This window comes from Geospiza fortis, unplaced genomic scaffold (genome assembly GCF_000277835.1).
Source record: "Geospiza fortis unplaced genomic scaffold, GeoFor_1.0 scaffold1, whole genome shotgun sequence".
In the NCBI taxonomy this organism is placed as follows: domain Eukaryota; kingdom Metazoa; phylum Chordata; class Aves; order Passeriformes; family Thraupidae; genus Geospiza; species Geospiza fortis.
Genome location: NW_005054320.1, coordinates 5,478,335 through 5,504,137, shown reverse-complemented (window position 1 = coordinate 5,504,137; position 25,803 = coordinate 5,478,335). Strand labels below are relative to the sequence as shown.

Below are 25,803 nucleotides of genomic sequence, written 5' to 3'. Positions count from 1 at the left end.
AGATTGCATGCAAGATGTTTTCCATTACCATCTGTATGGCTGATTACCTTGTCAAGTGAGCAGTTTGCTTTATCTCTCTCTTTGAATGACCACATTCACACCTCCCTCGGGAGGGGACCTCCGCTGATAACAGACTATTGAATATCGGTGCATGACTGATAAGAACTATAACATCCCATTGTGAGATGCTCCGCCCAGAGGGAGGAGCCAAGCACTGCTACCCCATATACTCCAAGATTCTGAAATTGCAGTTTCAGTTTATTTTCTCCACGAGATTCCCCAGAGGAACAGCAGCTACCTTTTCCTCCTGGATCTTCAGAGGAAGACTACATCCTTCTCTACAGAACCCCCTTGCTCCAACAGAACCACACCTGATACTTCAGAGGTCGGCAGCCACATTTTCAATCGGACTGCCACCAGCACCCTGACCAACAGGGTGTCAGGTTGGGTTCTGACTCTGTCAGTGTTGTTCCAGTGGACTGTATTGTTTATTTTATTCTTTTTATTTCTTCCCTATTAAAGAACTGTTATTGCCTGCTCCCATATCTTTGCCTGAGAGCCCCTTAATTTAACATTGTAGCAATTCGGAGGGGTGGGGAGGGTTTACATTCTCCATTTCAGGGGAGGCTCCTGCCTTCCTTAGCAGACTCCTGTCTTTCCAAACCAAGACACCCCTCTCTCAGTGCCTGGAGGAACCTAACTGAAAACACTTCCAAATCAGTTCTTATCTTACAGCAGCTCCAAGAGGCACAATAAGGACCAGAGCCTTCCTGCATGGGGCTTGAGCAAGATTGCTGCATTTAGGAGCCTTAAGCACAAGGACAGTGCCTGAGCACAGACTGCCTTGGCTGGCAGAGTCACCAGGGTGACAGGAGGACAACATTTGACCAGCTGCTCCTCTGGGCATCTTCTTTTGCACGGTACTTACAGAGGCAGCTGCCTTCAGTTCCAGCTGGAGGCACAGAGCTGGAGCTCTGCCCCAAACTGATGGTGCCCATGTACCTCTAGAGAGTGATGAAGGAAAACACAGTCCAGGTCTGGCTAGATTGGTGCATGCATTATAGAATATCTGTTGTATGCATATTGCATATGATCATCACCACTTATTAAAATCTTCATCAAGACTCGAGGTGCCATTGGTGGAAGCAGCCTCTGTCATCATCAGGGATGCTCTTGGGAGTGTGTGGAGCCAGAGGGGGAGCAGCTTCTGGGGGCACACAGCTGCTGCCATCCTGTACAACACTGTCTCAAGCTGCCACTACACCCAAGGTGGGCTTGGCCAGCCACGGTTGGGTTTCTGCCCCTGCGCCACTCCCACCGTGGCTGTAGGCTGAGCAGAAATCCTCCAAGTGTCATCAAAAGGCTCTGCCTCCTGAGCAGCTTCCCTGGCTCCTCGTGGGTCCAGGCACTTGTCCAAAGTCACCATGCTGTGCAGAAGTCCCGGGAACAGCCCAGGACTATGGCCTGGAGGAAGCAGAGAGAGTCACTCCACCCTGCTGCAAGGCTGAGGGGTGTCACAGCTGGGTGTGTGCTTTCCCTCTGTGTGAGTGCCCTTCTGCAGCCTCTGTCAGGCACCAGGAGGGAAGACAGTCGGCTGCAGTCTTTTTTTGGTTGTTAATACGGGGTGTGAGTTGCCCGAAGCCATACACAGAGCATCTGGCACCACCATCCCCTGAATGCTGCCACTTCATCATCCTAAACCAGGGCATGTTATTAGTGATCTGCATGGCTGTGGCACTGCAAGGAGTGCTCATCCATCTGCTCCTCCCCAGGTACGTCCTTATCACTCCAGGAGTTCTCTTGGGCGGCTGGAAAGGCTCTGTTGTCTTTCTGGCTGTTCAGATCAGCATCTCCTTTGTTACTCTGAGGTTTTGCTAAGGGTTTGCATTGTGTTAAAGTTTCAGAAAGCTCAAAGAAACCGAAGATCTTTGTATGCCAGGCTCCTGGCCTAAAGTACTTAAGTCTCCAGGGACTAGAGGGCAGACAAAAGAGAAGAAAGAGGGTACAATATCAGAGCAACAGATCAAGCCAGTGAGAGAATATATTATTCATTAAGTATATCTCCAGAACAAGTAACAGAGGGAGTGCAGGAACAGAACTTACAATGCTCTTAGGTACAGCTGTAAAAATTTATACACCCGTTTTTATCTCCTCTTTTTTAACATCCGTTTACTTCATTTGGGATAGGACTAGGACTAGCTACCATTTTTGAAAATGAGTGTATTAATATGTTCCCACTGTTTTCACTGTTCATGATGGGACGTGGATGTGATCATGTGAGTGGATAATGTCCATGGAGAGAGCTGCAGAGGTCTGAGCTTGATTCTAAAGCTGGTGGTAGCTGGAGTCTTTCCTGAGACTTGTCTATTAAATGGGCTCACAACACAGACTGAGCTGCTCTGACCTGTGGTCATTTCTCTCTCGTGGCACAGACATCAGAAATCCATCTGTATGCTGCCTTTCTCAACATGCCAACTTTTCTCTTACTGCTCCTTCTAATACTGGCCAAACCAGCTCAGAGGTGATCACAAGAAGATCTTCTAGATGTATATTCTCCCTGTGGGGCTCCTGGTGACTTTTGGAGGGTACCTCCTGTCCCCAGATTGCTGGAGGACTCATTGGATGCTGTGCTAAATGCACTGGAACAGGAAGGACCCAGGGAAGAGCAGTTCAAGTCAAGGACCTGGGCCTCCAGCTCAGAGATGATGGTAACTAAGTGGCCATTGCCCGGGGCAACCCCCTCCCAGAAGTACCACACATCAGTGCGCCTGCAGCTTTGGCTCCTGGCATCATTTACACCTGCTGAGCTTTCCTTTCCCATGCAAGCCCCCTCTTCAGGCCCTCATTTGGGAAAGGGAAGCACTGAGGGGCTGGTGGCTGCAGAGCTACTCCCTATTTCAAAGTGGGAGCTAAAACCTTTCTGCTCAAAACTGAGCAGGGACACAGTCAAAAGAAATACCCTCAAGATGGAGCCCCCACAATCACTTTTAAACCCTCCTTACCACCTCAAGCAGAGGCAACTCTGCACTGTCACACAAAATTAAACTTCCTCTTCATTCTCCAGTCTAATCTCTGTCTCCACAATATGATCCTGAGGTTTAATCTGATTATGATCCTTCATATCACATTCTAACAAATGGCCCCAGCTGCCAGGCTAAGCGGTTTAATGAGATACTCTGTCAGTTACCAAACGAAAGGCAGAAGAGACACTGCAGACAAAGGCATTGCTTGCTCAGTCCCATCCCCAGGATGGGACATGAAACTAATGTTGTGTCTCTTCTGTAAGAGAAGACCTGCCCTTCTGCAAGAGTTTTGATGGAGAACCGTGCTCTATCAGGCAGGGTGGCAGATGCTCCGTGACTGGCAGCTGTAAGATGTGACCACAAGGTTGTCTGGCCATGAGGGTCTGAATACAAGACAGAGAAAATACAGTTTGTCTTTAGTCAGATGTTATTACATCTGATCCAAACATAAAAGCCCAAGATGTATCACATGGCAAATCAATATAGTTGTTTGTTAATCCAAACGCAATCAGACACTTTTTTTTCTTCCTGCCTAGATAAGACCCACCCTTGCCCCTCAGAATTGCAGCCAAAACATAATTCCCTCTCAGTGGCTAATGGCATTCATAAATTACGCTTAAGATCCATTGTTCATTTAATCCTTTTTGCTGCTATTAGCTCTGGTCACTGATTTGTTACCTCTCCAGTCTATGGCATTTTAATGACACAGCTAGAAAACAGCCAAACTCTTCAGCTTAGTGGTAAAAGCTGGATATGTGCTACAAAGAGGAATGGTGTCTACCACTAACTTAAGGGGAGAACTCAAGTGTGGGAGAACTACAGGCCAGAGCTGGTTGGTGCCTAGGGAAGGCAGAGAGGAACAGGATGGAGCAGACTCATTGATTCTGGCCTGAGCTCAGGTCTTATGGAGATGATGAAGCTGTTGGCCCATGGCCTCAGGAACATGGTTCACTTCCAAGACAACCAGACCACAGCAAGCCTTTCAACCAGCCTAACCTGGTTTGCCAAGGAAATCACTGATGATAGTCACTCTTCCTTTGAAGTTGCAGTTGTTTTTTAAGTTGTTTAACTTGACCTCTGTGTGTTCTTTCCTCCTCAGCACAGGGGTTATACTGCATGGATTAGTATTATCAATGTGACATGCCATTGCAGGAGATACAGATGAGACTCCATCAGGAAGGCTGCAAACCAGCCTGGTTATCCGTGCAGACATGAATTACACTCAGTGCAGAGCAAGACCGGAACAGAGGTTTTATCAGAGAGAAAGAGACCACAGAGTCTGGCACATCTAGTCATGCTCAGCTGAAGGCAAGGGAGCTTATGATTACCATTGTGATGGTTGCACAGACAGCAAACCCCACAGAGGGAGACTGGCAGCTTGATCTGTACTGGTACAAACCAGACTGCACTGGCTGTGAGCACATCTAGGCTGAAAGTTCAAAGAAAGCTCCTAATGATCTGTGTGGGTCTGAAATAATCTGCCTGCCTCAGGAGCCAGGGGAAAAGTATCTACCTACCTTTGAAAGTATCTACCTACCTTTGCTCCCAGTTAATCTGGGGGAAAGGACCAGAAAGAGCAGCAGATGGATTTGGTGGCTGATGACATTCCTCCCAGTCCTCATCTTTTTAAAATGGGATCCTGGGAATGCACTGATGTTCATTTCCTTAGTAATTTTTACCATGGATTTTTAAAATCTCCTCTGAGCTTCATTTTTGTTTTGGTTCACTACTAGCTTGTACCTGGACTTTCTTTCAGCTCTCCTGAATTAACCAAACATTTTCCCTGGAATGCATTAGCTAGCCTCCAGGAGTTGCAGTGCATGCAGCCTTGTCCTTCAGGTCCCCAGCTGTGTTGGTGACAGTGCTGTCACCAGAAGGGCTATGGCCTGCCCTCTGCTGCTGGGATGTGCTGCAGAAGCAGACGGGTGTAAGGCTGCCTGCAGCTGTGGCACAAGAGGTTTGGCTGTTCAAGTTGCTGGATAACAAATGGTGCCCATCTCCTCCAAGGCAACAGGAAGAATGTGCTGGGCCAGATGCAAGTGAGCCATGGCTCAGGATCAGGCTCTGGACCACCCTGCCCATAAAGTGGTGCCCCCCCCCAGGCTGAAGCAGGCTCAGTTCATGCTTCTCAGAGCTGCTGGCTTGTGTTGCTGCCTGATTCCAAGAGTGGCTTTTCTAAGAATGGAAACAAAAAGATATTAAGATTTTCAGCCCAGAAATTTTTAGCCCAGAAATCTTTAAGTGGCATAAGCCACAGTTGTGCAGCTGGTAATTACCACCACCCAGGGGAGCCTGGGAAGATGCCATTCTTTTTTATAATTACTACAAAGCCTTTCAATTTCATTAATTCTTTCCTTAATGCATTTCCTTGTAATTTGTATTTGTGAAGATGCTAATGGTAAATTAGACAATCTTTCCTGTGAAAAATACATTCTGTACTCTCCATAAGCTTGGTTTCGGGTGGCATCTGTGCATTCTTCATCACCCATCCAGGAGATGCTTTTAAAGTCAGGTGCTGATCCTGCCCTTTCTTTCAGTTCAAAGATGTTGCTTGAAGCAGAACTGACAAGTACCTGTAACACAGGTACAATGGACAAAAGCATCGTCCATTTCTCTGTGCTGCAATGGTTTGGGTCAGAACAGACTAAAACACATTTGCTACCTGGAGCTGTTTAATTTCCTTTGAAATGGTGCATATTATTCCAGCCAGAGAAGTCAGATGCCAAGGAGGTCAAGGACACCACAGACTTCTACAGTAATGGCACAGGTTGCCCTGATAGGGAGAGTGGGATCTCTTACCTTGATTTGAGCACTGGCTGCTGTGTCACTATCTCACGTGACACTGCAAGGCCCTCAGATGAGTGTTGGGGGTGGGGTATAATAATAAAAAATATGTTTCTCCTCAAAACCAGAAATCCTAGCATTTTTAAGCAGAAAAATATTTAGAGTGAAGGCAGAATTATCCTGCCTATCATGGTCCATGTCCCAGCTTTGCTCAGAGAGGCCAGGCTGCTCCCCCTGGGAACATAGCTTGCAAGGTGATCTAACTTCATTGCTGGGCACCATTTCAAACTGAAGATGGAGCATAAGTGAGGGTGAGTAGATGGTCTGTAATGGCCTCTGTGTACACCTGAGTCCCATGAACTAAAAGAGCTTTGATGTGCACTGAAAAATAACTATTCCCACCAGAGCCAAAGGGGTGGCATCACAAAACCTGTTCCAAGAATTTTTTTTTTCTTTTTCTGGAGGAGGGAGAAAACAAGAGGGAGGCAGAGGATCCTAAGGGGTAGGCACACATGGGAGTCATGGCCTAGCCCCATGGAGAGAGGCCAGCACCCTAATGGAGCAGGGCAGTGGCTATTCCTGCAAGTTCCCTCCTTCCCAGAACCCTGCCTGCACTTTGCTTGTTGGTGCTTTCCCAATCAAAGGCTGTTGGGAATTACTGCAAGCCTATCAGAAACAATAAATCCATATTCTGGCACTTAGAGTAGCTTCCAGAATTTAGAGATTTTTACCCAAGTCTTGCTATTTATTAGAAAGCTCCCCCGTGGTCTCTTCTCTCCTTTTTGACAAGAGAATTCAGCATTAAATCAATCAAGCTCATTTGTCTCAGCTCGATGATAATAACAAGATGCTGATTTTAAGAGCAAGGTCCTGGATTGGTGTTTGTGCTTCAGAGAGACATTGCCCTCTAGTGACTAAAAGGCAGGCTGTGTAAAAAGACAAAACATCACGAGTTTTGTACAATTTTATATGTCACAGCAACACATTCAATTGAAATTTCTGACAGATGGAGCAATGCTGACTGTGGTAAGGGCTGAGAATGCAGCAAATACTCATGAAAGCAATGAAAAAGAGAGGGAGAGAGAACGGTCATCACATTCCTTCCAGACATTCTGAACAAAGAACTTTTGATTAAACTTATTTCAAGAAAGTCTGTATTTGTCCAGATGCCCACTTTTTAAAAAGAAAAATTATAAATATGAAACACATAAAACTTATTCTGTAGCCAAAACACAATGTGGTATCTCTTTTTGGAGGAAAATCTTGGGATAAGGCCATGATTTTGCAATCAGGCTTGGTGTATAAGTGAAAAGCTATTTGCAGAAAGTTTACTGTGGTAAGAAATGTGATAAATATATTTGGCAAGTTTGGATTTTTTAGTAAGTGACCTCCTGCACAACTCTCCCACAACCACAGAAAACTGCCTCACAACAAAACCCCACACACCCAAGCAGACTGCACAAGATGATGTAAGACAGTATCTCAAAAATGTCTCTGAAAGGAATTAATTATTGTATTCAACTGCTTCCATGAACACATTAGTCCTTTCCTCCAAGCCTTTTCCCTTTGCCAGTGGCCACCTGTATCACATCTTGCTGTTCTGGAGAAAAAGCTGCAGGACTGTTCCTGTGTCTTTGTGGTCAGCAGTAATGTACCTTCCATGTTTCAGGGGTGACAAGGATACTTTCTGCAGCAGCATATGCTAGCTGATGCATTTGCTTGTGTAAACAAGAAGAAAACAGAGCAAAAACTGATCAGACTTGGCTCAGAGCAGGAGTCCATCGTTCTGTGGTTATTTCCTGGCTTTGCTGAGTCATTGCTGGCTGTAAGAGGCTGCCACTCTGGCAGAGCAGGGGAACATTCCATGTCACGGCCGTGCAGCACATGCTGCATGCCCGAGGTTTTGCTTCACAGCAGGCTGTGAACCCCAGCAGCTGAGGACTCTGATACACAGCTGCACCCAAGTTAAGGTATCACCACTGAAACTTTTTTTTTCCACACAGCTATAAAGGGAGATAAATTCTTCAACAGTTACAGCTAAATCCCACAAGAACCATACATCAGAGCAGTAAAATATTATATTTGGGATTAACAGCTCTGAATGTTTTGCACTGTCCTCAAACAGTCTGAATTGTTTTTGCCCTCCTCTAACTTCAGAAGCCAGCCCTTCAACCACAAGACAAAATCAAGATGAAACAGGAGACATTACTTCATTGCCACAGCTGTCTGACTCTGCCTGGCAGATTGGCATCTCCTTGCACGTTACAGGAACAGCTCAGCTCACAGGAAACAGGAAAGCCACACTTGAACAGGAGGTGTCATCATGAAACTGACACTTGTGTCCCATTTAGGGGACCTGGAGAACAAAGGTTTAGCAAGAGAAGTTAAGTGTTGGAAACAGTTCCACACAATGCAGTTTCCCTGTGGAAAGGTGGCTTGGAGGGTATTCAAGGGTCGGAGCAACACGGGTGCCAGTTTACATGGTGGGATCGGGTCTATACATGGTGAGATCTGATGCAGGAGACACAGGACCACGACCAGTCCAGGACCACACAGCTGGGATCCTTCCTGACCCGTATCTGCTCTGCTCAGAAAACTGTAGAAGACAGCCTGCTCCAGAGGCAGAGGCTGTGCTGGAGACCCGTGGCTGTACCAGAGTCTGCCACAATGGGGAGATGCCGCGCCACGGATGCGCCTCATGCAGCTCCCTGGGGCGCGGGATGCACATCCCACCTCTGCCAACCCCCTTGGCAAAGGACTTGTTTACTTTCCTGCACAGATGTGACAAAAAACCCCCACCAAACCAAGGCCAAAATCCCCTCTATCTTTGTTTAGTTTCAGCAATTTAATAACATTAAATCCAGCATTCTTTATATTAATTCTAAAGCTCTGCTCTTTTGAAATACTAAAATCCATTTTGTTTTGAAATATCCACAAAATTAAAAGAACTGGGAGTCTTGGAGCTAAGAGCCTTTGAAAAATACTCTCCTTCTGCACTGCACCCAAAAATATGTTGGTGTTAAGAAGTAGGGAAAGACCTGTTCCTTGTCCAGCCTGCTGGGCAGACCCAGGGATGGGAGTGAAACCTGCCTGATTGTATGGCACTAACACAACTGGCCAAGGCAAACATGAAAAAGACATATTTGAAGCAATTGGAAGAAAAATATATGTGGAGAAGAGAAAAATGAAGAGGCAAAACCCACTGTTCCTCTTCTTGCTTCCATTGAGCTCTTCAACACTAGCAGCATGGTTAAATTCCTACTGGATTCCTACTGGAGCAGGGCCTCACTGAATTGAATTTCCTCTGAGAAAGCTTCCAGCTTCCAGAACACCTCAGAAATGTTGCTCTGCCCCTCTGCAGAGCTGGCCTGTGAGGTAAGCAGGCAATTAAACCCGCTGTCCTTGTAAGAAAGGCGAGTGCAGCAACAATACCTGTGCTAGGTTACAGAGGCAGCAGAGCGAGACTCCTTTGCGCTGCCTTTCAGCTTAGGTGCCACAAGACTGGAGACACAGAACAAGGCAGTTGCCTGCTCTGACTGACACACAAAGTTGGGTTTCACTGGCTGTAGCTTCCAGGCAGGCTGTCACTGTTGAAAGCAAATTAGATCAGCTGGGCATCAAGTGATACCTCCCATCAGTTTTCAACGCCCACCGCTGCCAGCTCGACACTTCTCTTTAGCGCTGCATGTGCCAACTGTCTCACAGAGCCAGCTGCAACATCGACTGGAAGGACACAGGGAGCAACCACAGGTGGGGAGAGGAGCTGGGGGATCCACTCAGGGTTGGGGTATGACCTTTGCCTGCCTTAGTCCAGGCAGAAAACAGGGTTCTCCAAGAAGACTGCCAGCTTGCTGGCCACCAGGTCCAGGTCACTGGTGTTGGCATATTTGAGCAGATTGGTGTTCTTCAGAAAGTAATGCTTGAGGAAGTGCTGGCTTACACACTTGTGCAGCTTCTGTACCAGCCTCAGAAAGGCTTCAGGGAAGCAGCGCCAATCCTTGGTGCGTGGGTATTTTTCACACGTCCAGAATAGCACTGTCTGCAAGAAGCAGATGGGAGAGAAGATGTGTTAGAGGTTCTGTCGAGGGCTCACACAGCTTACTAAGGCACTTTTAGTGCTGGTAAGTGGCTGACAGCCTTGGAAATCAGAGACTCACGCTGCTACCACCCTGTGTTAAGGTTTCTGCAATGGGGGGATCCCAAGTGACCAGGAGGAGCAGCTTGGAGGTGCGTGGTTAGGATCTCTCCCCAGAGGAGCCACTCTCCATTGACTGAGCCAGGAGCCCAAGGAAAATAATCTCACTTAAATACTCTTGGCCTCTTTGACATCTTCCAGCAGGAGGCTCCGTAGAAATGCCAGGCATTTTAAGCTGTAGAAAATGGCCTATTATGCAAGGGTAGAAGCCAGTAGATGCAAGGAGGGACAGAGCATAATGAGATCAACATAATTATTTGTTAGCTTCAGCTGTATTTGTGCTGAAGATACATGAAGATCTGCATCCTAAACAGACTGAGATTCCAAGAAGCCATTGCAGGTGCAAGGCTTGCTTTCTGGTCAAATGCTGCCTGTTTTTTTCTGACATGTGATATTTCATGTCTTATGTTCTATTCCTCTAAAATTATTTTATGCAATTTAACATTTGAGAAATACATAGTTAAAATAACAAAATGCATATGATTATTGCTCTTATAGTATTATTTTTACACTGCTATGTAGCATTTTCTCAGACCTTCCCATGACTGAGAAGAATTTTCTCAAGGAACTTAGACTTGCTGTACCAAAAAAGCCATACTGACTGCCTTGGTTAGCCTGAAATAACTTTTAAAAGTACAAAATCACCTATTTGGTGTTCAATAATTCTGCTAAGTCCCTTATCTGTCCTCTGAATCCCAATTTTATTTTGCAAATTCAGCTACCCAAAAAGAGACTCTCAGACATTTTGAGAGGTGGCAGAACCACAGCCTTCAACTTGTCTGTTTCCACAGAGGTAGAATTTCACCTATGGTTGTACTGCTGACAAATTTCTTCTCAAACAGTTTTTCAAATGTGAAAAATTTTTTGTTCACAGCTGCAATAACCACAAAGCCTTTTCTTGAATGTCACCAGGGAATAAAGACATAGTGAGGAATTCAATCTGTAACTCTCTGAGAGCTGCTCCTTGAACACATGCAGAGCAGTTATCTTCTGACACACTAAAATTACTTCAGCAAGCAGCAGTTGCAGTGGAGTTTCTGGAGGCAAGGAAAACAGTGCTGCTTTTTCAGTCAGGAGCCCAAACAAAGGATTTATCCCCAGCATTTATGTCCCTAACTGCCAGCTCTCTACCAACAGCATAGAGTTGGCTTTCAGAATGTACCTAGATCTTTTTGAAATTCCAGATCTCAAACTTAATTTCTATGCAGGTAAGCAAAAGAAGGGCAATTACGTGGTCCTCTCTGGCTTTCAGAGCTTCTGGGATACAAATTTCCTCTGTGCTAGAGGATCTTGTTTAATCCAAATTGCTGGATACCTCTGACGAGGGGAACCTGAGGATGTGAAGAAATGTAACACTAAGCCTCTGCTCAACTGGTGGTTTAACCACTGACTGTTTCTCTCATTTTTCTTTTCTTTTCTTCCTGTTTTTCTTTTCAATGTGAATAATTTTGAAAAATTCTTTCTGTCTGGTAAACTAATCCTCTCTTGCCATAAAAGCCAGAACCATAGTTACAGTAAAGAACTGAAGAGCTTCTGAATAGTTTCCTACTTTAATCAAGAGTCCATGCAACAGCATTTCCTGCACATCTGCTCCTTCAGCCAGGGAAAAACGTTGTTCCCAATGGTTAAATGGTTTTCCACTTTGTCTTACATATGACAGTTTTCCCTCCAAGTTGTTCTTATAGGCACTAAGGAGTTTTGCATTCAGCTAAGCTATAATCAGCCTCATCAATTATTTTTGTACTCCATCATGACTTAGAGTAGGGCCCTGACTGTAACAGCATTTGATGGTCACCAGCTTTTTCTTTATGAGAAATCTTAGCATTGCATCTGGTTTTGGACACCAAAAGATCAGTAACTACTGTAGGAACCTAATGGCTTGAGGCTTCAAGGTGGGAAAAGTACAGCCTCTGCCTGGCAACTCCAGGAGGAAGAAGTCCCAGAAAACAGGATTTTTAATCTATAACCTAACAAATGGTGCTGCCTGTGGCCCATTGGTGTCTGCAGCTGTCAGGTGTGGGGACACACTCATAGCAGAGTCTTCTCTCTCTTCTTCACAAATCTTGTTTGCAGTCATCTTGAACCCTGAAATAGGTGCAGGGAGGATGCCACCACCCCTTTAACTCTTTATTCTCTTCCTACCCCAAGTGAAACACCACCAGAACTGTAGTTTGCACCTAATTCATGAATAATGCTCACCTAATACAGTTTGTTTGGTGCATATCCACAAAGAAAATAATCACTATCTTCCACAAGAGAGAGAGAGAGAGATGGATATAGACGGCTGGGATAGTCAAGAAGCAGGAGGTAAGTGTGCAATTACAGACAACAGTACAATGTGAAGTCAGAACAGAGCAGGGGCCTCGACTCCATTTATGTTGCTGCAATCATAATGTTCCTACAGGCCTTAGTTTCTTATTGACATTTGGAACACATATTTAGTGAACTCCTTGCCACCACAAAGCAATGAAAAGGTACAGCAGTTTTGACAGTTACCTTAGAAGTTACGCAGGTGCTACACTGATTTACACCACAACATTCTGGCATTACTGGATGGAAGCCACTGCAACAGATCCCATGACTCTGTGTAGGTATCAGGGTGATGCCTACCTGAAGGTGATAAGCTGTGATGACAGGCTTATTGCCAGCACACCAGACATCTTCCTTCATCTGCCTCATGACCCTGAAGCACTTCCTGCGACAGCCACCATCTTCATCAAGTCCCTCCATGAGGATGTGCTCAGCACGGGAGAAGCACAGCTGCCAGTGATAATTAGAGCGGGCTAGGAGGTCAAATCCCAGCGACTGTGGAAGGACAGGGGAAGTGGGACAGCAGATCAGAGGCAAACTTCTCCCAGCAATGCAGACTGAGGTTACAAAAGCATGTGTGACATCCCTCAAAGCCTATTCTAAACGGGGTTAGCAGAGGCAGCAAATATGAGGCACGCTCCCATCTTAATTCTTGGTTGAATAAACGTGCATTTTGCATTGTTTCCTTGTGTGCTGGTATCAGCTACTGCAGGGAGATCCTGTTCTAGAGCCATCAGGCACAGTACCAGCAGCGCCACGAAAGCAGAGGTGCAGCTCTGCAGGCACTTTGCTGTGGAGCAGGAGGTTGTGCCTAAGAGGGGAGCAGGACTGGAAGGTGACATGGGACCTGCAGGAACTTGGGAGCTGGGGCTGAACTGAAGTGCCAGAATCCAGCCATAAGTGTTGTAGGAAAAGATGGGATTGAGCTGGAAGGAAAACTGCAAGAAACCAGCCCATTTGTTGAAGTCTTACATGAGGCAGAGCAAGAATGATGCACGTCAGAGCTGTGTGATGCAGGCAGAACTGCTTGCTAGAGACTCACAAAATAAAAAGTTAACTCAGATTTTTTTCTATAGAATTCACCACTGTAAGGGCGGGGGGAAGACAAAATCCAAATAAATTCTGACAGAATATTTTGAAACATTGCTTCCCTCTTTAGAGAATACATCTTCTAACCCTACTGCCATCACCATGCAGTTCTTCCTTTGGTAAAACACTGTCAGGCACCTGAGAGGTAAGTTCCATCCCAGAGTTAAGGGTGTTTTTTACACTGTTTACCTTGATGCATTGCACTTTTTCCTGAGAAGGCCAACGCTTAAGGCAACGAGGCCACCGGGCTTTCTCAGGCCAGCACGTTGGAATCTCCACAGCAGGGACCAGCTCCACCTCAACCTGGGATTCTGATGTCTCCACAGCCACACGGACCACTGAGCTGAAGCTCTCCAGCACTGTCACTTTATCTGTGAAATGACAACAAGAGAAGAAAATATAGATAAAAAGGTCCTTTTCCACAAGCCAAGCAAGAGGCTGTCTAGGACCTTGCAGTTCTATTGGTCTGTCTTAACATTTTATCTTCAATAATATGAAGAATACAAGAAAAACTTAAATCTATGTAAGTCTATCCTGGGGAACGAGAACAGGAAGATGAAAGAACAAAGTTCTTAACTTTACACTCAATTATAATGCCTTTTTTTTTCCCCTTTGTGAGTCCTCTTAAACCCTAGGATCAGGTTCTTAAAAATAAAGCTAGACAAATGGTGCAACCTAGCATTTCTAATGGTACACTACAAGGAGATCACTGCAGATGGGAGAGGACCAGATAAACACTTCCTATCTAAAGATGTTCTTCTTCCTTCAGAGAACCTGAGATCAGGTCTTTGCCAGATCACACTTACCACTGTCAGTCATTCAGAATGTTTTGTGGGGTATCTGTAAAGTTTGTTTCTGGAGATGCACTTGCACAGAGGACAATACCAGAACTTATGGTCTGTTGTGCAGAGCAGTCACCCAGAAAAGGCTAACTTCTACATCACTGCAAGTGCTGAGTGTTTAAAAGAGTTAGTTCCAAGGTGATTTGGAGGAAAGAAGTTTCCTCAGTGTGAAAGAAGAGTGGCTCGTCTCCAGGAACAACACAATCTAAGAGTACAGAAAGGAAAGCAAGCTGCAACTAATGGACTTTGTGGGATGTTTCCTGTTGGTCCAGTTGAGTTCATGGAAGAAGTTTCTGTCCTGGTCACTGTGGCAGGATCATTGTCCCTTCAGTTCTGCCATCTGAGCCAATTGCATGTTCATCCTCTAACCTAATGAAGTGAAAGCCTGAGCAGATGAACATAAGCAGTTTAAGAAGCAGAGTGTTATTCCACCTCATTTTGAGTGGCATGGGCTAAGAAGCAATTCATGGGTGAATTACCTTTCAAAGAGTAGAGTCCATCCCAACCAGAACCTCATAAACCTCGAAAATCTATGTGCTATTTCCCTGCTGAGCCAAGCCTGGCATCAAAGCAGGAACTGTTCTGTTCCCAAGCTCCCAACAAGGATCTCTAGCAGCTGAAAAATGTTACAGCAATCACCGTGTCAGCATGTAAATATGTTCATGGCTTTCCCAAAAGCATTGTAATGCTTATACCTATTTTCCCACTAATGAAAAGTGAGACACCTCAAAAACTGATTTTGCTAGTGCTAGTGAAAGAATTAAAAAACAGGGAAGCGAAGAAATCAGTGAAGTTTTTCTGTAACTTTAGCCATACTGTGGGATGAAGGAAGTCCATTCTTCACAGAAACAAACAAAAATGGTTATTGCTTCTCCTGACTTCATCTTAACTAATCTCCTCCCAGCAGAGCTTACAAAAAAGGCATCAGAATTATCAACCTAAACACCACTCTCTGGGGTCCTTGCAAGTACCTTTCCTGCAACACTCAACTGTCACTCAAAAACTTGATGTGACTGTAAATGTGCTGCACAAAACAAAAACTTTCACATAAGTAAAGCCTCAGAAGCAAGCCTGTTCCAGCTGGTCTTTCCAGCCTCAACGGTGAAATTTCATTCCTATCCACTTTTCCATTCCTATGATAATAAGTATTTCCTGAAAAAAAAGCCATTATCTAGCAGAGCTTTACTTTAACATTTTTTTTCCTGTGACTACCATTAAGAGTGCAATCAGATGAGTGGCAATGGCTTCTATTGCTCTGAAATACAGAAGACTCATTAGGCTACTGATGAATAAAGTCATTCTGGAAACATGCTATGGGACGAGGCACCACAGGAGTAGCTTGGACACTGGGGAAAAGAGCATTTGTCCAACATACTTTGCTTCAGTAGAAGTCCTTCTACTTGGTTCTCACCATCCCATGCTGGAAAGCTGTGGGCAGCTAAGGTTTCCCCAAAGCATTATCTGCCCTATAAATATCTTCAAATACGTTCTTCTCAGATGTACACATCTTTCCAGTATCCAATTTTCCTATACTACCTTCCTTAATAAATTAAATATATTGCAGGTGCTGTAGTAGAGAAAGATTTTTTTCCAAAATTCCTAAATGTTCTAAAAATCTGGGCTGCCTCTTAGTTGAAGAGGGTGATGTGGCTGGAGACTCTACACAAATTCCTAAGAAAGGAGTAACATCTTGGGTACAAAGAGCCCAAGAACTACTGAATTCTGTCTTCAATGCAGGTCTGTGTCTGTCACTGCAAAACTTGAAGGCTTCCTGGTTGGGAGATTTTTGCTCAGCTTCTGAGCATGCAAGCCAAACACTGTGTGTGTGTGATGGTTTCCCTCACACCTGTCCCCACCGAACTCACTGGAGAGGTTACAGGAGACAATTGACTTCTCCACCAGCTCCCGGAAGACGATAAGGACTTTGGCCGGAACCAGATCACCTTCGATGTTCACATCCTCTTCATGCCACTGCTGGAGGCTTTTTGAGAACTGCTCCACCTCCAGCCACTGATGCAGTTCCTCAGGGTCCCGCACGGAGGAGAGGAGCTTGGCTCCGTGCACGGTGTAATAGCGCCAGTGCCGTACCTGGCATTCCCTGTAACCCGTCAGGCCACGCAGAGGAACTGTGATGAGGAACTGGCTGGGTGCTAACACCTGGGAGAGTTCAGAGAGATTGAGAGAGGAGACAAGGGCAGATCCATGAGCTAAAGTAAGGAAAACAGGGTTGAGGAAGTACTAGGTAAAACTGGGGACTTTGAAAAGAAGGATAAACCATGGTATGATGGGACTAACTGAACATAGCCAGGACCTGTCTAAGGGTTACCTTGGAGGCATGCAGACTAAAAGGAAATTGTCTTAGAAGGTGTCTGATGTGAAGCTCCTAGAAGATAAGAGCTCACTGGCTGATTTGCCACCGTACCTGCCATGCTTTTGCCATTTTCTTGTTATTTCTAGTCTGCAATGACATGAGATGTAATAACCAGGAGCTTCCAAGGAGCAGGAAGGCATGAGAGAATATCTTTTGAGATCCAGCCAAGGGAAACCCAAATAGTGCTAGTTATTATCTCAGAATTATTACTTGAGATAAGCCCAGAGTCCAATACTAGTAATAACTATGGCAAAAAGTGCACCTTTCTCATCTCTTTGAAAATGCACTACAGACATTAGCAAAATAAGGCTATGGCCCATTAAATTTGCAAGTGTTTCCCTCTGTTTGACTGACATTTAAAGGGACAGAGACATAAGGCAAGGGACATGCCTGAGCCTGCAGAGGCAGTGTCACTCCCAGAAACAAGTCCAAGTCTTGGCCTGTTGTAATGTATGGAACTGCATCTCCTGATGAGCATGACAGAAACAGTGTAAGGATGGAGGCAGCAACCAACGGACAGGGAAGCCTTAAACAGGCTTGTTTGCAAGCCAGTTCATTTGCCTCACTTGGGGAGCAACCATTTTCCAATAAAAACCAGCTCTGAGACAGTATTTGCAAGGAAAGAATGAGGTGACTCAAATACCACAAAACATCATCTGTCTGGTCCAGGGCATAGCTAGACATGTCCAAGTGCTACTCTGGAAGCATCTGGCAGTTGTGGTTCCAGAAGGGGTGTTCAAATTCCTTCAGATTTTTACCATGTTGGCTTAGGAGCTTTTCAAGTCCACTTGCCACCAAGCCTAACTTACACTGCCATAAGTAAAGTGAAGCTGCTGCATAAGCAGGATGTGAAGTGACAGTCACTGCTGTGAGGTGGTTACACCCACAGTGAATGAAACACGCTTGTCACTCTCCTGTAACAATCCAAAACACTCTGGTAGCCTTCCTCAGCTCAGCTCAGCTGATGTAAATGCCAGGGCCCTGAAGGCACTAACAAGCTTTATTGTCCCTAAGCAGCCTTTCTGGGACTTCTATCCACACCTACTGCCCATGGGTCTGTGCAGAACCCCACATTAATAACCCATTTCAGGTTAGCCCTGGGCTCCTGAGTGGGGGAGTGGCTTGACCTCAGACCTGACTTACCAGCAGACTTTCCTGACGATCCAGACTCTTGGCTGGCCCAGCTGCCCTCCTTGTGTCTGTCTCACTCAGGGAGCATAGGGCAGGGGCTGCCTTGCTACGCTCACCTCCTGCCTCTCTCTCTCTCTCTCTCTCTCTCTCTCACAGGCAGCAGCTGGTCTTCTCTGCTCCTTGGCAAGAGATTTGGAAAATAAAAGATGGCCAGCCAGAAGCACAGAAATAGCAAGGAAAACACCAGGATGCTGCTCTTTTGTCAAATATAAACCATAAAGGCAGGAGGATGCTAAAAGGTGACACTGAAGATCAAGCTAACCTGCACACATCAGGTCTAGTGGGGCTGAGAAATCCTGTGGGCAGCTCAGAAACAGAGCACTAGGCTCCATTAGGAAAAAATACAATGGCTGTCACGCAGTAACTGTGCAGTAACTACTCCTCTCTATTCCTCAGCCACATTTGCAGGTAAACAACCATTCCCCCCAACCAAAATGCTGTCTTGTATGCACTGGCACCCAACAGATTACAAAGGGAAGAGCCACACTTGTTATGTGAGTGCCTACGAATGCAAGTCACAAGGGTTCTCCACCTGGGGCTTACCAGAAAACAACAGAATGCACAAGGCTGGGATTAGCACTGTAAAGCTGGGCAGTTGGTGTCTTCTTGGCCTAAACCAATCCCAGTCCCACACCTATGCTCTGTCACACGATGGCCTCACACACCATGTGCAGGCCACAGGCCCCAGAAAGTCACAGGCTCGAACAAGAGCCTCCAGTTCTGGGGTGTGTAACCTGTGGCCAGTTCTGCTGTATTGAAATACTGTCTAGAGTATGCTGGGCAAATTAAATACAACCTCATTCTTGTGAACCTGGACAGGCTGTTACAGGGAGACAGAAACATTAGGTTAGAAAGAATATAATTATGCTTTGAGGAAACAAAAAAAGCAAGTCTCTTGTGCAGAGGACAAAACAGTCATGGAAGGATCAGTTTGGGGGGTGCAGTTGTCTGGAGAAGAGGGTGTGTGAGGAGGAAGCAAGCACAGGGATTGTCAGGCACCAGGAAGGCTTTGTACCTGGATGGATGGGTGGAATGGGCGCTTCCTCCGAAGCATAGCTGACCACTTGGCCAGTAAAGCTGGCTGATCCTGAGAGAAGCAGAAAGGAAGACAAGTACACAGAACAGAGAGAAAGCATGTGCTAGGTCATTCATTCACAGAGCAAAGCTGCAAGCTTCCCTGGATGCTTGGAGTTTGTTAAAGGAAAATCCCACCATTGCCCCCACCTTGATTAAACACTTGGCAATGCCACTGGGCAGTGCAGTACCAGTGATTAGTCTGGACCTCTTCATTTTAACTTTACTGAAGCCTCCACAGCTTTTGCATCATCCCTGCACAGTTGTCAGCTCCAAAAATGGTAGGCCACAACAAACACTTAGAACTTTTAAAAATTAAATAATCTGTTTTGTTCTTCTGAATTTTAATTCAAGTTTTTCATTAAAGTGTGACTTTTTGTTACTTGGGTCACAGGAAACACTGCATACCTAAAGACTTTTCTTAACTATTTTCCACTCAGCCTTTCATATTTAGAAGGGAGCTTGAGGCTTCTCAACAAATCTAGATGTCTCACCATGTTAAATTGATTCCTTTTAGCCAGAAGCTGAAAGTTCTGAAAAATCCTGTAGATTTAGCTGACAGAAAAAAAAATATGTTGCAAAATGAAACATGGAATAATGAATACATTGACTTTCCCTGGACACAAATCTCCTCTATGTTGAAGTATGTCAGCAACGGTATTAAGAGTTTCCAATTTTTGGAGGGAGACAGCCCAAACCAAAATAATTTCTCATCAACTTGTTCTTTGCTTCCCCATACATACAGGCCAGTTAGTCAGGTCCTCTGAGCGTTACCTCCACAGATTTGTAACACTGGGTGCAGTTAAGCATGAACAACAGATCTGCCACTTTTAAGGAAACAGATTTTGAGGATTTCTTTCAAGCAGAATTTGTTCAGATCTGCATACTATAATACCAAGTTGCTGTTCATAATAGATTGCCTTGGTGGTTTTGTTCTGCTTTGCTTTCCAGAACAACAATTTTACCCTGACCCTGGTCCTGTCCAAACTCATTAGCCAAGCAGGTTTGTTCCAGCACAAGAGGTGGCTGGCAGAGTCTGGCACTCAGGAACTCGTGGACCAGGATGTGGCACTGTTTTAGTCACTGTGGCCATACTTACTGACAAGACCATGTGCTCTGGGATACACAAAATCCCAGAAAAGCTATGAATCTCAATGTCTTTGTCCCAGGGCATTATATTTTGCCTCCACCTCCATACCCTTCCAGCAGCTTCACACAAAGACTTCTTCCCTTTCAGTCCCAGAGAGTTGCAAAAGTTGCCTCGTGCTTTTATGTATTTGCTGTGTTTTGATCTGTAAATGGCTGTGGTTCAGTATAATGGATGACATTAGTATTTCAACTAATTCAGATGGAAAAAATTGTTTTCATCTGAAGTTGCCATTGTTATGACTGTTTCTTGTGTCTTTACTCGTTACTTTTGTGTAATGGAGTCACAAGAAATAAGCAGCCTTCTTCTGTCACAGCTGGGACAGGGCATTATTATTTTCATGTCTGAAGGTCTAACACAGGGAGGCATTTAACTTCTCCCACTACTAAGTATTTTTTTCCCAATAAAAAAGAAATTCTGATCCATGACAAGGAAAAAACATATTTTTCAGAATAAGCTTTCTAATGTTCATAGCAGAAGAAGGACTTTTAATTTTTCTTTCTATTGTTTTAGTGAGTTGACAGCTTTTCCACCTGTGAAAAATATAGGTCATAGCTCATGAAGGCATGAGCATTTTTTCTTACGTTGCTGCTGCGTAATTTTTTCTTTCTGTCTCCCAAAGAGCTTTGGCTTCTGTTTGTGGATTGACGGCTCTGGCAATACATGCTGTTTGTAAAGACAGCAGCTCTAAGAGGCTCTGCTTGATTTACCCATCTCTCTTCAATGCTCCTCTGGCTGTGAGATGTCCACGAGTGAGTGCCAACGACCCAGTCTCTAGAACTCCACAGTGAAGTGTCAGCACATCATCTGTGGTGTTTTGGGTGAGGTACCTGCCCATACAAACACTTACATAATGGAGAAATCACTTTCTGGTTGCCTACAGGCTGCCAGAGAGTGCATTAGAGCTCTTGTTCATACCTTGATGTTCTCATTGTGAATGCCAGAGTTGGAGATAGCCTGGAATCGCACGGCCTTGTAGCTGATTTCTGCAGTCAGCTGCTGGATGATTTTCTGCACCTCCTCCACTGCTTTGGAAACCAGGCAATGCCGCCTTTCCACCTGTCAGTTCCAGGAAAGACACTTCATGTTGCAGGTAATTGCAGTCTTTGTGTCCAGTGAGAAGCAGACAAATCAGCTTAAAGCATCCTGAAACATTTGTGCTTGTGCTGCACTGAGAATAAAAATTGTTTCCCTGTGTATTGGAACCAATTTACCATGAGACAGAGCTGTGAACACCAAAGGGTCAATATTCAAGACTATTGAGCATTAATTGATATTTCCATGCCAACACCATTGGATGGAAGGAAAGGAGTTCATTACACAGATAAATTTGTTTTCAACTGCAACTACAGTCTCAATTCTTTATCCATTTGATGCTTACTCCCCTGCATATGGTAACCATTCTCAAAGTCAGGATATGTTCCATTCCAAGAGCTGACAGGACATCAAGAGTTACAGATCTGTCCATTAGTCAGGTGGCAGATGTATGGGGCATCATTTAGATGCCTACCTTATACACTGAAAGTATCCACACTGTCTTTATGGCTGAAGTACAGATGAAACTCTATTCCTAGATAGTGTGAAAGCATCTTTCCAAAGCTGCTCCCATTGGGAACTAGGTGTTTGTGTGGCTTAAAGGGTAATTCTTCAAGAAGAGCAGCATAATGAATTATTGAAAATTATTTCAGTGAAATGTCTGAGTCTTGGGAGAACTGAGGTGAGGGGTGGACAACTCTGAAAAATATAAGATGAACCTGAACCTTCACTTATGACTAAAAATAAAGGGACCATAGGGGGACTATCACAATCTGAACAAGGAGATCCAACAGGAGAAACATGAAGGAACCATGTTAGTAAAGGGTATTTAATATTTCCCAAATATCCTTACACATGTGCCAAAGTGAGGAGATTCAACTACTGTTAATGAAGTTCATGAACATATTTGTCATTATTTATGCAACCAGAATTACTTATGCAGAGTGAAATATTAAGACTGTTTACTGCTCTTTTTTGGATCCTATGCTTCATCTCATTTGGTTGCAGCTTTTGCTTTCTTCTTGATTCTTTTTTCCTCACCATATTCTACTAAACCTTATTGTTTGCAGGCAAGAAAAAAAATCAGAAATGGAGTTCATCATCTGACTAAAGTGAATGATAAAGCGTAACTGTCAGTCAAACATAATTGCTACAGTCTTTTGTTATTATCAAAGACCGAAAGGAAGCAAAAGCCTAAGTTAAAAATTCTGTACTGTGAGGGTGGTGAGGCCCTGGCACAGGCTGCCCACAGAAGCTGTGGATGCCCCATCTCTGGGAGTGTTCAAGGCCAGGCTGGATGGGGCTTTGAGCCCTGGTCCAGTGGAAGGCATCACAGTCCACAGCAGGGAAATTGCACTGCATGATCTTTAAAGGTGCCTTCCAACCCAAACCAGCCCATGGCTTTCTAAAATTCCCATGTCCTCTTCACTCAGCATCTTCTTCAGCACCTAAACAACTCTCTTTTCTCTTTTAAGAATATCACTGACAAGTACTTCTTTAAAAGTCCTTTTGGACACCTTTATGTCAAACGTTGAACTATCAGCCAAAACACTCAAGTGTGTTGAAATGTGTCCCCAGGGCCTGGAAGGGGATAAAGAGATTCACTTCTTCACAAAAAGGGATCATTCAATGCACTAAAGTGGACTAGTGTTTGCCTCACATCCATTAACCATGAACAGCAATTGACTAATACTGAACTTGAAGATGAGCAGAGTTTGAATACCTTCCTCCCTCAGACAACAAATTAACAGTATTTCTCCTAAGCTGAATAGCTTTTGGAAATGGGAAATACATCAGACAACAGCACCATATTCCCTTGACTGGGCTCTCATTCACCCTTGACATCCTGCTTCTTTGCTATCTTAACACCATGTAGTCCTTTATGTTTATATAATATCCTTTAATTTCCCTAGTAATTCACCCTCCCCCTCATTCCAAGTCATCCTTTTCTCTAAGAGCAGTTTTAGCTACCTTACATGTACTTAAAAAAAAAAAAAAAACACTGAAAGATTTTAGCCCATATTCATTTTCACCTCCTCATCTCAGCTTTCATTTATGGCACTTCTCCATCTGTATCTATACTGTATCTATTTTCTCCACCTTATTTTTGTTCATCCAGAACAACTCCTTAGAACAGTCCAATAAGCTTGACAAGATACCTAATGGTTTCTCCAGCAAGTGAATGGTGAGTTCCAGAGAAAGCTGTTAATGCCTAAGAGCTTTTAGACAAAAACCAGACTTTTTTTAAACTGAAGAGAATAAAAAGTATACAGTCGGTCAGCTCAAATGGAGACTCAGAGTGCCCTCTGTATGCATTGCTCACGCTCTGTTCTCTCTAAGGGGCACCTGCTGGAAACATTTTTTGCCACCTCCAGTATCCAGGGACAATCCATTCAACTCAGACTGCCCTAATTTAATTCTGCCTTCATCACCTACTGGCTGGGCTACAGCAGTGGTCATGAGTTCTTTATAAGAGTATACAATAAAAAAAAAAACAGTTGAGGGAGTACCACTAAACTCCACTTTCAGTGTGTACTCCCCATCACTGGAGCAGGGATAAAAGAACAATGGGCATGTGACTGACAGAGTCTGCTCACTATAATTAGCTAACCATAATTAGCTCCCTAATCACCCTGTTGGAAAATATAACCTTCCTACAGAAGGGAGGGCAGAAAATCAGAAAACAGAACGTGAGTCTGAAGAGCCAAGGCATTTATCTCAGATACTTCAGGTACCAGCACAGACACACTGGGAGAAAAGACATTGTCAGGGCTTTGCTGGACAGTCACTTCTGTGACTTACTGGTATTCCCCTTACCAGGTCTTAACTTAGGGAATTGTGCTAAAACAAATGCACAAAACCTGTATAACAAGGTCAATTAAGGTTTTACTGAAGGGGAAGGAAGCAGGACTGGGATTTATTATGAACTGTTAAGAACATTTGGGTTTTTTCTTATTTACCCAGCCACATCCACTCCATACACATTCGAATTTTTCCTTTGATGAGTGGCTTAAGGATGAAATCTCTGGTATTATAGAGATTCATTGTACCAGGTGGTTGATCTGTTTCCAAAAACAGGCAGCATTTGACAAGCTGAACTGCCTGAAGTTGGACAAGAGACTCAGGAGCAGGCAGAAACTAAGAATCCATCAGAGCTGGAGGGCTGCTAGAAAACAGACTTCCAGTATAACCTAAAATATTGGCAACTGTGAGCCTCACTGAACTACGGTCTACTTCTGTTCCTTGTACTTATGGCTGTCATATGAGCATTTTCCTGTGCATGGCTTTCCTCTGTTCCCTCCTTTGGAGCTCTTCTTTTTAAATCTTCAGAGAAGCATTCACTGTTATAGCTCACTGAATAGATTCTCATGGAATGATTTTCCTGTGCACAACACTGCATGCCTGAAGAAGGTATATTTCTGGGAGAACTTTCATACTTGCCACCAAAACATTTCCATAGAGAAAACAAACCTTTCTTACCAGCCCCTTCATTGTACCAGAATATGTGACCCTTTACAGAAAATAAAGCCTTACACTTTCTGATTTTGAAATTATTTGTCATTTTGGTATCTTGCATTTTGTTGGGGAAAGCAGACTATAAAACAGGATCTAGCTAAGTACTGCCATGAAACATGTCAGCTTTAAAAAATGTTATGGCTCACTTAGAGCTTTTATTAAACAGTACTGTTTCACAGAAGATTTTATTCTGTTTTATTTCATTTCATAATGGGGGAAAAATTGAGTGCTGGAATATCTTATAAAATAGAAAATGAGATTCCAGTCTGCATGTGCTAATGAGACATGTTATTTTAATCATGGTATATAGAGAAGTATCCTAAGCTGAGGTGACAGACTGATGACTGAATTCTAACAATATTGGTCTGCCTCTGCAGTTCCTACATGAATATTTCTTAGAGGCAACGCCTGGTGTTGGTCTTGTTTCGGTCAAGCCAAGACCACCAGACAGGGAGAGAGGCAAGGACATTTCCTTAGCTTTAAATGCTGGCAATTACAGCTAGCCTCACATCTGGAATTTCAGATCAGGAACAAAAATTCAGGATACCTAGAAGAAGAGGACAAGCACCTTCAAAAATTAGGCTACCAGCAGATAAAATTCTGCAACAGAAACCTAGAAAACTCATTAGAAATACAGTTCTCATGAAACTTCACCCAATCTTGTCTCAGAAATGCAGACAGCAGGCGAGCAACTAACTGTCAAATTTGGCACCCTACAGAATCAACACCTAGTGTGGGAGACAGAAAATCTGGTCAGATAAAGTCTTACCTTGCTCTGGATGTAGATTTCTACATCTTCATCTGTGAATGGTTTCATGGCAAGATGGTCTTCGCTGCTCTTTAAAGTGTGAATTCACTCTTCACTTGTTCACCTGCCTCTGGAAGTAGAGGAACACTCAGAGAGAGCTGCTCAGAGCCTTCTTGCCCTATGAAGCTCAAGTCACCTAATATCTCTGTGTTGTGTATGAGTAAGAGAAGAGAGAAGCACGGAAGCATGCCTATTTTTAATAATTTTCTTTTTCTGGTCTGAGCTACAATGGTGACATCCAGCTCATTCAGAAAACTATCTCCAAATATTATTCTTTAAGTTCAATTGTTATTATTCATCGTATTACTTTTAAATGGTGGATCGTGCATGCAGGCATACACAAAAAGACCCCAGCAACTGCTCTGTCTCAGGGCAGATCTGGAAGTGCTTTTCAGATTGCAGTGCAGCTTCAGTACAT

General features: G+C 44.2%; 1 protein-coding gene across 1 annotated transcript; it reads right to left on the bottom strand.

The window, feature by feature from the left end:
- Positions 1 to 1,878: 1,878 nt before the first annotated feature.
- MAB21L3 (mab-21 like 3) lies at positions 1,879 to 25,456 on the bottom strand. The gene is made up of 7 exons (XM_031056642.1): positions 25,347 to 25,456; positions 20,945 to 21,085; positions 16,109 to 16,400; positions 13,591 to 13,772; positions 12,613 to 12,807; positions 9,240 to 9,846; positions 1,879 to 1,972 (listed from the first exon to the last, which is right to left on the bottom strand). The coding sequence occupies exons 1-6, from the start codon at positions 25,392 to 25,394 to the stop codon at positions 9,613 to 9,615; spliced, it is 1,092 nt and encodes a 363-aa protein (XP_030912502.1). The 5' UTR covers positions 25,395 to 25,456; the 3' UTR covers positions 1,879 to 1,972; positions 9,240 to 9,612.
- Positions 25,457 to 25,803: the final 347 nt, after the last annotated feature.